This window comes from Rhyacophila brunnea, unplaced genomic scaffold, assembly GCF_057557595.1.
Source record: "Rhyacophila brunnea isolate RB1 unplaced genomic scaffold, BYU_Rbru_1.0 scaffold_20, whole genome shotgun sequence".
In the NCBI taxonomy this organism is placed as follows: domain Eukaryota; kingdom Metazoa; phylum Arthropoda; class Insecta; order Trichoptera; family Rhyacophilidae; genus Rhyacophila; species Rhyacophila brunnea.
The window spans coordinates 20,910,732-20,927,441 of NW_028232860.1; the positions used below are offsets into that span (position 1 = coordinate 20,910,732).

General features: G+C 33.3%; 2 protein-coding genes across 2 annotated transcripts; both read left to right on the forward strand.

Moving 5' to 3' along the window:
- Window positions 1-5,373: 5,373 nt before the first annotated feature.
- LOC147071367 (uncharacterized) lies at window positions 5,374-8,043 on the forward strand. The gene is made up of 2 exons (XM_085948121.1): window positions 5,374-5,435; window positions 7,087-8,043. Exons 1-2 carry the CDS (start codon window positions 5,424-5,426, stop codon window positions 7,816-7,818), a joined length of 744 nt encoding a protein of 247 aa, XP_085804247.1. The 5' UTR covers window positions 5,374-5,423; the 3' UTR covers window positions 7,819-8,043.
- Window positions 8,044-15,433: 7,390 nt separating this feature from the next.
- On the forward strand, window positions 15,434-16,129 carry LOC147071368 (uncharacterized). Its single transcript, XM_085948574.1, has one exon. It carries the CDS (start codon window positions 15,434-15,436, stop codon window positions 16,127-16,129), a length of 696 nt encoding a protein of 231 aa, XP_085804700.1.
- Window positions 16,130-16,710: the final 581 nt, after the last annotated feature.

The following is a 16,710-nucleotide window of genomic DNA, read 5'->3' on the forward strand; positions in this document are numbered from 1 at the left end:
TAGGAATTTACTTTAACCTTTTTAAATGTAAATCTTAGTCAAAGTTTTGCTAGTAATTGTTACTACATACAAAGTTGGCTGACTTTGGAAAGATTAAAAATAAAGGTTGAAAGCAGTTTGGTTTATCACCTTATGCCGGTCAGGCTTTTAAACGTAAAAGATACAAAGCCCTCTGAACTTCCCAAAAGGTTAACAAATAATTCGTTTATGTGACATACTTTTAAAGCACATTATGTTATATACAGACGTACATATTGAACATAAACATATTTATAACATATTGTGTTTAAGTTTATCCCATATTTCTCCACACTCGAGAATTGTACCTCCTAGCTTCTAAATAACTACAATTCGATACCCTAGTTCAATAGGGGAACAATTCATAAAACCTTGTTCCAAGATAATGGCGTTTGAATTTTTTGCAGTAATTCTCATTTTAATTTTAAAGCCTTGATTTCGATGAGAGTATATGTTTTTTTTATATTTAATTTAGTGGAATTCATCAATACACAATGAAATTAAACATTTTAATAAGGAATTAGCCAATAAATTTGATTATATAACGGAATTACTAATTAATCTCAGAAAGGGTTATTCGATTTTATGACACATTGAAGAAATTTTTTACTATTTTTTTTTGCTGAATTATAAAGATAAGATTTTTCTCCATTGAATGGCATTCTTAACTCAAAACCTTTAAATTTTGAGTTGTTCCCCTATTGAACTGTGGTATCGAATTGTTTATTTTTAAATTTATATGTAAAAAATGATATTGTTAAAAACTACACCACTTATTTTGCTTGACTATCCATAAATATATCCAAAATATTTATATTGTAAAATTATAAATTTAATTATTATTTATAATTTCAATAAATGTTTTTTGTTTCTTTTTAAATCGGTTAGCATAAATATTTGTTTTATTGTATATTTTTTACTCGTTGACAATGTTCCTCTAAAGCAAACGAAATTGGTTAGAATAACAAAAAAGTAGGATTTGTACTTACTATAATATTATGTTGTGATTCATTTTAATTAAAAATATTTAACTTTCGCACAAAACTCTCACCGAAGTACTCACCGTGTTTGCTCTAAGCGCATCCGCCAAACTAATATTTGCTGGCTTCACTTCTTAAAATGTAACTCTTTTATTTATATGTCTTCTATCTAACTCTAACGTATATTATAAAGATTGTACGCGTGCCGAATGTTTTCTCATTTGCACGTATGCTTGTTCTTGTTCATGCCTTGTACTACGCACATAATATTCTATATAAAAGTATGGCAGGTTATGGATATTAACAATCAGTTATCTTTAGATACGCTTTTATTGATAAGTCGTTACAGGTACAGATAATATGAACATGAAGTAATAATAATTATTTGATGAGCTCTCAAAGAATTGCAACTCAAAAACTGATTATTAATGTTTACAATATTCACAAAGCAGGCAGCGGCCATTTTGTTTTTAATGATGATGGGTGATCTTTTGGTATGACACAGCTCCACCAGAATGGGAATGACTAGAGTAATCTGAAGATGATCCAAGAGATGAATATCCGCCATGAGAAGAATATCCGCTAGAAGCACTATGCCCTGAGAAACCTCCGCCTTGCCCGCCGAATCCTCCATCAAATCCACCAGCACCTCCTCCTAAAGCATTACCACCTCCAAGTCCATTGCCTCCTCCAATTCCATTTCCTACTTGATTGATGATAACTGGAACTTGTCTCTGAATGACAATTGGTTGAGGTACATTTACAGTATAAGGCCTGTCAACTGGAACTGGGTAGGGTCTTGGCACTGGTACCTCTACTCTCTGGACTACTTCAACTTGGACTGGAACTCTGACGGTATAAGGTACTGGTCTATTGACGTATACTGGCACTGGTCGTTCTCTGGTGATGGTGTAAGGCCTTGGTACTTCTACGGCGTATGGTCGGTTGACTGGGACTTGAACTGGAACGGGGACTTGTCTATCAACGGTGACTGTGTAGGGCTGTGGTACTGGGACTTGAACTGTGTTTGTGATGACTTGGTTTCCACCAGCAGCTCCACCACCAAATCCAGCGCCTCCATTACCACCAGCGCCTCCAAAATCGCCTCCTCCAAAGCCAGATCCAGAGCTGTAGTCTCCACCAGATCCAAATCCTCCTCCATGTCCTGAGAAATCTTGTCCAGAACTGTGTCCGCTGTATCCATGATCTTGAATTCCTCGTTTTTCTTGGCGTTTCGCTTCAGTTGCGCCAAACATTGCAAACAAAACCACAAGGGCAATGCATTTCTGAAAATGTCAAAATATTTAAGTATTTTGATCTATCACCATTCGCTGAGACTAAGTCTAGTAAAATTAAAATTTAACAATTTACATGTTTCAGGGATGTACAATTGGTACTACATATTATCCGCTTAATAGATACTTTAATATTTACATTTATTATGTAGGAACGAAATACTGTTAACTAATCAATATTAATACAATACCAACCATTATTGGTGCCATCTTGTAAATATGGTGAGGAGTGTCTTCACAGAGCCGCTGCCTTGAACGACTGATGCATTAGTAAAAAGTTATTTCCTTTTTATATCAAACTCAATAAACTGTGGTAGTGATAAATAATTAATGCATATTAATTCTTTACATGCATGTATGCGCTTGGAATAATCCAAAAGTGAGATAATGCTTCTAAAATGCATTACCGAATTTTTAAATCACATCAGATAATCAAATAACATATTATAAATGTGGCACGTAATTATAAAATACTTGTGAATATTTGGACCATAACCAAGTCAGAAAATTATATTAATGTATTAGATCTTGTGATAGATTTTCACATAGAATTTAACTAAATTTACCATGAAAAGATTACTCAAGTACATTGAATGATTTGACGATATTCTGATAAGCAGTTTATTGAAGAATAGTGTAAAATTTGTTTAATATATTCAGTTTAATTTACATATATTACAAACTACCATATTAAATTCAATAAACATAAAGAAACGCATTTAAATATTGAATAATTACAATCATCAGTCGCGAAGACTACCTGTTGGATGAAAGTAAAAGATTATAACGAACAAATATAGTAATCAGTAAGTAGAGTTGGGTTTCGGGAATTTCCCGACGGGAATTCTCGAGAAATTTTCGAAATTTTCAATCCCGAATCTCGAGAATTGAAATTTTTAATATTTCGGGAAATCCCGGATCCCGAGAATCTTTTCTCGAGATTTGGGATTTCTTTATTATTAAATATTAATTGAAAAAACGATTTTTCTATATGAAAAAAGTACACAGAAAACATAAAACGTTCAAAGACTGATCGGGGCATTTAACACAATTAAGCCAACTTCAACTCAAAATGAGTGCAATTTTTCAACATTAGGGAATTTTGTTTCTCAAAAACGTACGCGATTGTCAAACGCAGCGATTGACAGTCTGTATTTTTTGAAATTATATTTTAATAAGTATTTTTTTGAATTATTTTTGTTTTCCTACATCTATTTGTTGGCCTTCTTACATAAATAAAAAAAACATATTTTTTTGGAATTTGTCTGTTTTTACACTGATTTGAGGATTTTTTTACAGGTTTTTTTTTTAAAATTTCCCGATATCTCGAGAATTCTTGAAAATTCTTTTCTGGAAATCCCAAATCTCGAGATTGAGATTTTCTCGGGAAATACCTAGCAGTAGGTATTTTATACTATAATATTCTGCAGCGCTATAGTATGTATGCAGTAGGCATGTCCAACGAATCATCAACCCATATGAATTGAATCGTGTACACTCAATAAAATTCTAATACAATATTATTTAATTTAGATTTTTAAATGCAAGAATTAACCGTTCCCATTTTTATTTCCTTAATCGTTTAAGTCGTTTCCAAATTAACCAAGAGGAAGCCCTATTACTGATATTGAATGCGCGTTGTGTTTTCGTAATAAATGATAATGAAATTATACAGACCTCAATAGTAAAAGCCCTAAAACCCGCTGTATCGACGATTGGTTGAATGTATATGACAGCGAAAAACTAGGGTTTACAGATCTAATGTTAATCACCCCCCCCCCCTCCTCCATACACATTAATCTACAAAACATTAAATAAGAGACGCGCCATGCGGGGGTGCAAAGCACACAGGCCGTAGGATTCAGGGGGCGGCAAAATTTACAGATTTTTTATAACTAAGATTTTTATAATATCTAATATTTAATTATACTCGTATCATAAATCAACTCAAGTATTTAACTTGAATCCAATGTTGGAATATAAAATGTATCTAGGTACATGTGTTTTATTCTATTAAAGGGTGGTAAATCGCATATTTTGGTGCAAAATATATTTAAACATAGAAAATAAATAATAATCTTATACACTTGTATATAAATATACTGAAAAGCATTGCTTAGAAGTCTTCATAGAACGGTCTAGAATTATAGCATGATAGACATACAATATTTTTGAAAAATATTGATATTTACATTTATGTATATATACATATGATACATAGCTAGAAGATTAAGCCAATCACTGAGGTATTATGGGGCATTATTTTAATGAATTGGCTCAATGCATAGTAAAAAAAATTGCAATTTTGTTCATGGAAAAACAAAATATTTTTTGTTATAAGTTAATAATATAATATATGAGGCGCCGAGCGCCAAAGGAGCTCAAGCACCACTTAACAAAAGTGCTACAAAATGGCAGACAAGTTTTCAATTAATAAAATAATAGAGAGAATAAAATAGTGATTTAAACTATTTTCATTTATATAAGGTAAATTGATATAGTGAGGGCGGAAATTTTAGGTGTTACCCCTGACGCGACACTGCATCAAACTATAATAATTAGAGTTTTTCTCTCCTGTTTAGTTGTGTAAAATATATAAACGTACGGTGGATGATTTCCTCTAATCTCTGTAATACAGATACTACAGATAAAAAACTCAAATTACCAAAATTACTCCTGATCAAGCTCAAACAGGCCTATGGGGAGGCCTTCATTCAGCAGTGTATTCACCTCAAATGATAATGATGAACATGATGATACAAATGGGCATCAGATAGACCTGTGTTTTAAAATATATTTCAAATATAGTCGTAATAAATCCAACAGTAATTCGTAATAATACTCGGGTTGGCGTAACACTATTAATATTCTGCTCATACGAATTAAAGTAATGCATTTTTTTAGGAATTAGGAGATATAAATGACCTACGTAATATGCATGCATCGATGTAGAACAGCTTATTTAAAATTTGCACTTATTAGTAAATCATCACAGAAGAGAATTTTTGACACTCATTTTTATTACTTTTAAGAATATTTTTACTTTTAAGTGGGAGATTTTATATAAAAAGATTGTATACTGAAGTCAAAGTATCAGTTGCATCTGACAGCAGTTCATAAAACCATCAATATGAAACTCATGGTAAGTGTTCATATTGTATATTATTGCCAAAGATACATCTAAATAATATCAATGAAATTTTAGTAAAGTTATACTATTTAATTTAATTTAAGTTGTACTATTTTTCAATGCCATTATATTAATATAGTAAACTTTTACTCTGAATAATATATGCATTTTTATGTCAGTGTTTCCGGCTAGCTGAAAAACAATCAAATATACTTACTCAAATGAGTTTAATGATTAATACATTATTTGGGTTTACATCCATGGTTGCACAGTGGGTTGAATGCACATAACTGCGACGATCCAATAGCTTCGGCCAATGACTGATTGGCATTCCTACTATGTTAACATTACAATCTTCCACTATGGAGGGATAACGGGTTTGATTTAGAATTACGTGAAATTACATAGCTATATTTGTTGACACCCACGGTGGCCGCGCGGCTTAATCTTCGAAATACAAATAATATTGTGATTATTGTAATTGTATTTCGTAGAATCAATATTTTGTTTAGTCTGAGATTGCTCTTTCTGATAGTAAAGACTTAATGAATGAGTTAGCGAGATAAAAATAGTAAAGTAAATCATGGTCAAACACCCACGGTGGCCGCGCGGCTTAAGCGTTGGACTAACACGCCGTGGGTCCCAGGTTCGAATTCTGGGTCTGGCAAGTATACATATTGTTTTTCAATTTGTGTATGAGTCAGAGTATGGACCTAATATGTTGAGCAAGTGGCTGACATCCATTTCTCGTAAAAATAAAATCTGTTAATACAAACTTCTACTCTGTGGAGGCCCATATGATCCTATTAGGATCGGACATGGTCGAAAAAAAAATTTTTTTTGAGAGTTGTATTATAATATGTTTATGGTTGATGGATATTTAAACGACCTGAACAAGCTGAGTAAATCGAATTCTAATTTGAAAATTCGATTGTTAATTTAACCTAAGACTACTGATTTATATATTTTATAAATGAGGTCTAGTTTTCAAATCATAGTTCTGTGGCAAATAGCCAAAAGCTTATACGTCCAAAATATGCCTTTTTGTATTTTGATTGATATGTAATGGTTAATATAATATTTTTAAATTGTCAAAAGCTGCCATGTCTACTATACATAGTGCTATCTCTAATTCAGTGTGACCATACATGATATGTCACATTACTTAAAAATATAAGGGTCATATCTTGATAAGTGCTCGCCCTGTAAAGTAGAGACTTTGGACATATTATCAGATTTTGGCTATTTGCCACAGGTTTATTAATATTTCATTTAATCATGTTTTTACTGTGTGAATGTGGAAGATTTGAAGTCGCTATGAAAATAATAACTAATCTAAAAAAATTAGAGGTGGAATAAAATGATATTGTCTTTTCCTACAAAGCAGTTTCACCTTTGAATCCTTTTCACTCATAAATAAATATGTACTAACTCTTTACTTTATATTATGCCACTTGTTAAATCCTATATTATTGTATTTCACCAATGATTGCATAAAGTTAAGATAATATAGGATATAATATGTCAATTATAAAATTTATATCTTAACTAATTAGTAATAGGAAACCCTTATAGTTTCTGGTGTGATTTGACGTATATAAATATGTGTGACAAATAATTGTACTGCACATTCATTTTAAAACCATAAATATTATACTTTCAGACTTTGCTACCATTCCTTGGGTGCATGGCATTAGCCTGCGCTGCTGCGACCAACAAACAAGAAAAACGCGGAATCCACGATCTTGGCTATGGAGGTGGTGGTAGTCTCGATAGCGGAAGTCACGGTTTCAGTGGCGGTGCTGGAGGCGGTGCTGAAGGCGGATTCGGAGGTGACCTAGGAGTGGGTGGAGGTGCAGGAGGAGCTGGAGGTGCCGGTCAAGGACCCCAAATCATCACCAACACAGTCCAAGTTGCTCAGCCTTACCCAGTTCCAGTAGAAAGACAAGTCCCAGTACCCGTACGCGTACAAGTTGATCGACCAGTCGCAGTTCAAGTAAACAGGCCATACGCAGTCACCGTGGATAGACCAGTACCTTACAACGTCGATAGACCAGTTCCATATGCAGTGAGGGTACCATACCAGGTACCAGTCATTAGGAGGGTGGAAGTACGTGTACCAAGGCCCTACCCAGTGCCAGTTGACAGGCCATACCCAGTACAAGTTGCCCAGCCTTACATCGTCGAAAGGAGAGTTCCTGTTTACATCAACGCTGGTGGAAATGACCAGGGAGGATTCGGCGGAGGTGCTGCCGGTGGTGCTGGACAAGGATTTGGATCATTTGGAGGAGCAGGTCAAGGATTTGGTGGATATAGTCATGGAGGATCATCTGATTATTCTTCATCTTCTTCCGTGGGATCTTACTCGGGCGGATATTCAGGACACCACCACTAGAAAATTTTATATTAGTTCTAATGATGTATTGTTTACAATGGGGATGATGAACATATTATTGTTTATGATAAAAACATAATAGGTATAATCTGACCTTCTGTTTACTCATAATCATTAATATCTACTTATTCACACCTGTCTTGAAAATATGATAACTTTTTATTCGTACCTGAGATCTCTATAGCAATAAATATACTATTATCCAACGCATTGTTAATAATAATTAAAAATATTTTTATTTCTTACTTTACAAATCCCCATTGATTTTATTGTGTTTATTAAGTATAGTTATAATAATTGTAAGCATTCAATATTGGTAAATCAAATTATTGGCTGCCCTTACAATATCACTCTACACGCATAGCACTGTCCTGTCCAAGTCCTGTTTCAAGATCCAATATATTGACGTCTCTATGCATGCAATACAGCTATCTCGATGTTGGTGGCTTATATTTTTGGCGGTTACATATCTTTAATCCTAATAACTTGGCTCGCTGACCGCAATTATCTTAGTTATCACAAAATGTGCTGTTGTTGCCTCCACAAATCGTTAATAGAGCTCTGCGTTCTATCTCGGTCTATCATCAGTTGCCATTTTCTTCTATAGCTTCTCATGATATTCCTCTCAAATATACTAAAACTGGTAAAATTAACAGAAACGTGGTTTCCAAAGTATTATAATTAAGTTATACCAAATAGCTTAATTAATATATTTTTGCTATATGTCCATTTTTTTACTTTATATATAATCCACACCATCGTATTTCGGGCTTCATGTTTTACTGGTTAAGCTACGAAACACGCACTAATTATGATAATATTTCCTAACAATATTCAACTGAGATGTTATTTTTATTTCACTAATATCGGTGACATCCGGTGCAAAATAAAATTCTAAACATAGATTCTAATAGACATAATAAATAATATGTTTATGATATATTGCGAATAGTTATGTGTCTTCTATGAAGAATATTACATTCGTAGATCTTGTGTATTATTCATCATCAGAGTTTACGAAGTGAAATGGAGTGCTCTAAAATGCAGTACATTCCCATTGAATTGAAATGCCATGGCGAGAAAATCAGTGATGGTTTTTACATAACTGAGGAAAATACTATGTGGTCACGACCTTAATCTGAAACTAAGAGTGAAAATAGTGAGATGCTTTTTCTTTTTAGTGATATTATATGGATTGAAGTCGTGGACACTCACAGACACATCGGTCAAAAAAACTTGAAACTTTTGAAATGCGGATGTACAGACGCATCTGCTGGAAATACAACGTTTTGAATATCGAGGCAATGTTGAAGATGTAAAAGATCATAGAAACAATCAGAGAACTAAAAACAAGAAAGTTGACTCTGGCCATATAGTGTGGCATATCGAGAGATATCGACTTCTCTCTATTTTTATCATTTAAAGGAATGTCTCTGGTAAGTTAGGTCCTAGAAGGCAATTTTTTAATCAATCAGTATCATAAAATATGAAAACTTGCTTGAAAATGCGAAATAGTTTGAAAACTAAGCATGATACTTCGAACGGTGTCTTAAAATACAACGGAAACATCGGGCGTGCATTTATGACCGCGAAAAAGTTTGCATTATACTTTAGTCTATAGACTCCGTGACAGCCAATGACAACTCAAGTTCAACCTAAAATATGGTAATGGCATTATAATATTTTATTAGTACATAACCGTTATAATAGCATTATCAAAACGACTTATCCTTAGAGTGCGTAACTAATTTATCCTTTAAAAGGGTACTTACGTAAATTATTTTACCTTATAGGTAGGTACCTTATATTGATAGTACAGTGGTAAATTCGAGAATGTTAACAGAACTCCCGATGTATTTTACAAACTTGACATTAATAAAATGTGTGTGCATCTATATTACAAAATAATAATAAATACTTTTAAAAGAATGGAAATACAAAATAATACCTACTTCCAACGATAATATTTAAAAGCCAAAAACAATAAATAAAAGAGCTTTACTACATCACATTACGACATTCAATATGTTTTCGATCTGTCAAAATTAAAATAGACAACAAACTAGCGCCTCTACCAAGGAAGCTTGTGAAACTCAAAATCTTAGACGAGGTTGTCAAAATCGAAGCAGAAATAAAATTTCTTACACGAAATCGAAGCAGGCTGCTTGAATAGATTAGACACTACTATATTCAAAAATTGGCCTCGCGGTAGATGAATAACGTCTTAACTCAAGAATCTCAGAGACTCTTTGAACAGAACATTCTATCTCTATTTAAAGCAGTGACTAACCTGGTAAAGATGACCAAACCCATCACCGACGAGATGATATAAAAATAAGACAAATAAGTTCATAAAAAACTACACAGTATACCTACCAGTTATTTTTTAATTATTTTGAATTGATGTCAATTGTGGTAATATTTACCATAAATATTATATTAGGGAGAATTATTAATTTAAAAAAATGCCACATCATGTTTTTAGATTATTGTATTTCTAATAATTAGACTGACAAGTTATTTAGATATGTTTGCAAAAAAATGTCCAAGGCATCAGAGAAATCACTAAAGAGAGAGAGAGAGAGAGAGAGAGAGAGAGAGAGTATTGTCCGGCTATAATATTATGTAGCCGTTTTATTTGCGAATGACGCCCAGTAGAACCTCAATTTAATTATTATTAACTTACATATGACACGTTTTAACATCCATCATATTGATTCTCATATTAAAACAAAACACAGTTAACCATACATAATTTGAAAACACTTCAGAGAAATATAAATGTTCAATTCTTAACTCATCTGAATTATACGTTGAATAAAAAATAGTTTATTGTTTACCATTAATAAATTAATTACAAATGTGTACCACAAATTTTGTATTTCGCATAAAAAACACATACTGACAGTGTTTGCCTTAAGGGCGGACGTGCTCTGCGTGGGTCAAAATTGAACTTTTTTTCTATTTTCAAAGCATGATCCTCGACATACATTAAACGTTGTAGATAATCTACTTATATAATTTTGAAGCCTTATTATTCGTTATATTTATTTTAAACATTTGATGACTGCATAAAGTATTTTTATTACATAAAATAGTATTCTTTTAAACCTCTCGCTCTAATGTTTTAGAATATAGTCATATTTCAGTACATAAATGTGCAGTGGTGTTAAGATTTTTTACATTTATTAATTTTTAAACGCATTTATAAAACCATCAGTATAATTTATATCGACATTATTATAGTGAAATATTTACGATAAAAAAATATATTGATAATCTCTGTGATCCCAAATGTGACAAGAATTAGGCATTTTAATATTCAAAAAATGGGCAAGATTAACACATTAAGTGCATCTGTCAAAGTAATATTCACCGGATTTACGTACTATAACCGAACTCTTTTATTCATATATCTTATTACTCTAACTCATTAGCGTGCTGAATGCTTTTTCATTCACATAATATATCCTTAGTTTTTGTTCGGGCCTTATGTTAGGCACACGTTTTGTATTTTGTAGTTGTCCTCTATGAATGGAATAGATATGCATTTACTATCGAGCTATCTATCATTTTTGGAAAATTCTTAATTGAAGACAACATCGGGTATTGCTAATTTCAATTCGGCCAGATCCTATAAAACCACCCTGCAAAAACCCTGGAAACTTCTTTGTAGCGCAAGGCGGTGATGATTATAAAGTATATCAGGTAAAAAAGGCTTATAGATACAAACAGTGTTCATTAGATACGTTTTTATTGATAAGTCGTTACAGGTAGAGATAATATGAACATGTAATAATTATTTAATGAGCTCTCAAAGAATTGCAACTCAAAAACTGATTATTAATGTTTACAATATTCATAAAGCAGGCAGCGGCCATTTTGTTTTTAATGATGGTGAGTGATCTTTTGGTATGACACAGCTCCACCAGAATGGGAATGACTAGAGTAATCTGAAGATGATCCAAGAGATGAATATCCGCCATGAGAAGAATATCCGCTAGAAACACCATGCCCTGAGAAACCTCCGCCTTGTCCGCCGAATCCTCCATCAAATCCACCAGCACCTCCTCCCAAAGCATTACCACCTCCAAGTCCATTGCCTCCTCCGATTCCATTTCCTCCTTGATTGATGATAACTGGAACTTGTCTCTGAATGACAATAGGTTGAGGTACATTAACTGCGTAAGGCCTGTCAACTGGAACTGGGTATGGCCTTGGAACTGGTACTTCTACTCTTTGGACTAATTCAACTCGAACTGGAACTCTGACGGTGTAAGGTACTGGTCTATTGACGTATACTGGCACTGGTCGTTCTCTGGTGATGGTGTAAGGTCTTGGTACTTCTACGGCGTATGGTCGGTTAACTGGGACTTGAACTGGAACGGGGACTTGTCTATCAACGGTGACTGTGTAGGGCTGTGGTACTGAGACTTGAACTGTGTTTGTGATGACTTGGTTTCCACCAGCAGCTCCACCACCAAATCCAGCGCCTCCATCACCACCAGCGCTTCCAAAATCACCTCCTCCAAAGCCAGATCCAGAACTGTAGTCTCCACCAGATCCAAATCCTCCGCCATGCCCTGATAAATCTTGTCCAGAACTGTGTCCGCTGTATCCATGATATTGAACTCCTCGTTTTTCTTGGTGTTTCGCTTCAGTCGCACCAAACATTGCAAACAACGCCACAAGGGCAATGCATTTCTGAAAATTTCAAAATATATATTTAATAATAATAAGTATTTTCGCACATTGAGATCTATAGGGTCATAACTGCAAATAACGTGATATTGAGTAATTTGAGTTTGAATGTTAAATAATTAACTACAATTTAATTAATTGTAGTAGACTGATGAAAAATACGGCGGTCTATCACAATAAATATTGTACCAAAGATGAAATACTTTTTAGGCAAAAGGGCCTCATGTTAGATAATGCCTCTATGTAGGTCTAAATATAAAATAACCATGGATACAATTGTGTAGGAGGCCATTGCTTCCACGTAGCAGTTAATGCCGTATAGCATTAAAAAATAGTTTTTTTTTCTATCAAACTGCATTCATAAGTAATTTTTGGGTTATTTGCAGTTATAACCCTATAGATCTCAGTGTGCGTTCTGATCGATCACCATTCGCTGAAACTAAGTCTATTAAAATAAAAATTTAACAATTTGTGTGTTTCAGGAAAATAAAATTGGTACTACACATTATCCGCTTAGTAGATACTTTTAAATTTTCATATTATATGGGTACCTAACGAAATACTGTGAAATGATAAATATTAATACAATACCAACCACTAGTGGTGCCATCTTGTAAATTTAGAGAGGAGTGTCTTCACAGAGCCGCTGCCTTGAACGACTGATGCATTTGTAAAAAGCTACTTCCTTTTTATATCTAACTCAATAAACTGTGATGGTGATAAATAATTAATGCACATTTATCGTATGCATGCATTATGCGCTTGAAATATATTAAAAGTAACATAACTCGTCTGAAATACTTACCGAATTTTTAAATCATATCAGCATAGTCAAATAATATATGAATATGGCACGTAAAATATTTGTGAATATTTGGATCATAACATAATATTTTGTGATAAATTCCAAAAACTAGGGATCCCTGAGAATCCTCACACAGGATCCAGTTTGGAGAAGTAGTCGAATTTAATTGTAGTTATATGATTTTTTTTTAAATACTTTTAAGTACATATTTACTAAGCTATGATATTTTGATGGCTAATTATTTTAGGGAATTGATTGAATGGGTAGTAAAAAAATCGCAATTTTCGTTCATGCAAAAATTTGTTATAAGAACCTACCTAAGTACTTAATAATAAATATATTTTGATGAGAATACAATAATGATTTAAACTATTTTCATGTATGGTATATCCATATAGTGAGGACGGCAGTTATCCTTGGCAGTTTGATGGAGAAACTGTAATAATTAGGGGTTTTTTTTCTCCTGTTTAATTGTTTACAGTGAATAAACGTCCAAGCGGATGATTTCTTCTAATTTCTGTATTTTAATACATTATATTACATTTTTACCCCAACCCTAATTCCAAAAATTACTCCTGAGCTGGCGCACACAGGCCTATGGGGATACTTTCTTCCAGCAATGTATTGACCTCACATAATAATGATAATGATGTTGAATATACAAATGGGCATCAAACAGTGATCTCTTATATCACCTGCATTTTAAAGAATATTTCAGTCGTAATGAATCCGGCAGTAATTGTATGTAACACTATTAATATTCTACACATACGAATCAAACCAATGCATTTTTTAGGAATTGGGAGATATAAATAACGTAATGTGCATGCATCGATGTAGAACAGCTTATTTAATATTTACACCTATTAGTAAATTATTACTGAAGAGAATTTTTATCACTCATTTATATTATTTTTTATTAGGTGGGAGTTTTGATATAAAAAGATTGTATACCTAAGTCAAATTATCAGTTGCATCTAACAGCAGTTCATAAAACCATCAATATGAAACTCATGGTAAGTGTTTATATTTAAAATGCATGTTACCGAAAGTACATCTAAATAATATCAATGAAATTGTAATATAGTTTTAAAATTGAACCAATTTGCTATGTCATTAAATTAATAAAGTAAACATTAACTTGATAATAATATATGCATTTTCATTGTAAGTGTTTCAGACTAGCTGAAAAAAATCTTTTCAAATTAATTGTATGATCAATAATAATATTTAGGTTTTAAGTCCACGGTTGAATATTTCTTTGAACGCACATTAATGCGACGTACGACGCGGGTTCGATGCCACGGCTCTCAAAAATAGAATAATGTTGTTTTATCAATGTGTATTTTATACAATGATACAATAGCTTAAGTGAAAAATGACAAGTATTCCTACTATGTTTATATTATAATCTCTCAGTGTGGAGGGATAACGGATTTGATTTGGAATTACGTGAAATTACATAGGTATATTTGAGCGTTTGTATTATATTACTTTTATAGTTGATGGTAATTTTAACAACATGAACAAACTGAGAAAATCGAATTCAAAGTTAAACATTCGATTGTAAATTTTTTTCTAATTTCAACATTTTATAAAAAATGATGTTTCGTTTTCAAATTCTATTCAAAAACTATTACAGAAAAAGATATTGTTATTTTCCCATTGTTTATTAATATTTTTACCATTTGATGTAGGGAGGTTTGAAGTCATACCAATATATTCAAATTATATACCTACGGTTGCTATGAAAATAATGACGACATTTTAGACACAGAACAAAGCAGCTACATATGTGAATCCTTTTTCACTCCTAAATAAATATGTATTATAACTGCTACTAACTCTTTACACTATAATATGTCATTTTCACTTATTAAATCCTGTGTCTTTATATCCCTTATGATTTCATAAAGATAAAAATATTATAAAATACGTCAGTTATAAAATCTATCTATTAAACTAACTAGTAATAGTAGGTCCTTATAGTCTGATATGATTTGACGTAGATACATATTTGTGATAAATATTTATTATTATTGTACTACACATTCATTGTAATACCGTAAAATAATATACTTTCAGACTTTGCTACCATTCCTTGGGTGCATGGCGTTAGCCTGCGCTGTTCCGACCAATAAACAAGAAAAACGCGGAATCCACGATCTTGGCTATGGAGGTGGTGGCAGTCTCGATAGCGGAAGTCACGGTTTCAGTGGCGGTGCTGGAGGCGGATTCGGAGGTGATCTAGGAGTGGGTGGAGGTGCGGGAGGAGCTGGAGGTGCCGGTCAAGGACCCCAAGTCATCACCAACACAGTCCAAGTTCCTCAACCTTACCCAGTTCCAGTAGAAAGACAAGTCCCAGTACCCGTTCGCGTACAAGTTGATCGACCAGTCGCAGTTCAAGTAAACAGGCCATACGCAGTCACCGTGGATAGACCAGTACCTTACAGCGTCGATAGACCAGTCCCTTATGCAGTGAGAGTACCATACCAGGTACCAGTCATTAGGAGGGTGGAAGTACGTGTACCAAGGCCCTACCCAGTTCCAGTTGATAGGCCATACCCAGTACAAGTTGCCCAGCCTTACATCGTCGAAAGGAGAGTTCCTGTTTACATCAACGCTGGTGGAAATGACCAAGGAGGATTCGGCGGAGGTGCTGCCGGTGGTGCTGGACAAGGATTTGGATCATTCGGAGGAGGAGGTCAAGGATTTGGTGGATATAGTCATGGAGGATCATCTGATTATTCTTCATCTTCTTCCGTGGGATCTTACTCAGGCGGATATTCAGGACATCACCACTAGATAATTTTGTAATTTATATAAGTTCTAACGATGTATTGTTTACAATGGGGATGATGAACATATTATTGTTTATGATAAAAAACATAATATAATCTGACCTTCTGTTCACTAATAATCATTAATATCTACTTATTCACACCTGTCTTGAAAATATGATAACTTTTTGTTCGTACCTGAGATCTCGATAGCAATAAAAATACCGTTATTCTACGCATTATTAATAATAATTCATCAATTTTTATTTCTTATTTCCCAAATTCCATTTCCAATAACTAAACGTTCAGCACCTATTATGCTTTCTTGCACTAGTAGTGCTATTAATACGAGTTAACTCTACAATAATTTTAACCACATTATTATTAACTCAATATGATATACCCCCTGTCGGAAAGAAGCATATTTTGAGGTTCAAATGAAATTTACGTAAAGTGTTTGAAAGGTTTTCGGTTTCGGAGTGTAATTTGGCAATACACTCAAGTTTGCTTTGACTGAGATAATTTCTTTAAAGGAAACTTAAAAAAACGGTTGAGCTGCCCAAGCAACAAACTTTCAATCAAATTAACATTCGAATAACTAAATAT

Bases quoted from the DNA above. Each gene is read 5' to 3' on its own strand.
- LOC147071368 (XM_085948574.1), top strand. From the start codon at position 15,434: ATGGCGTTAGCCTGCGCTGTTCCGACCAATAAACAAGAAAAACGCGGA.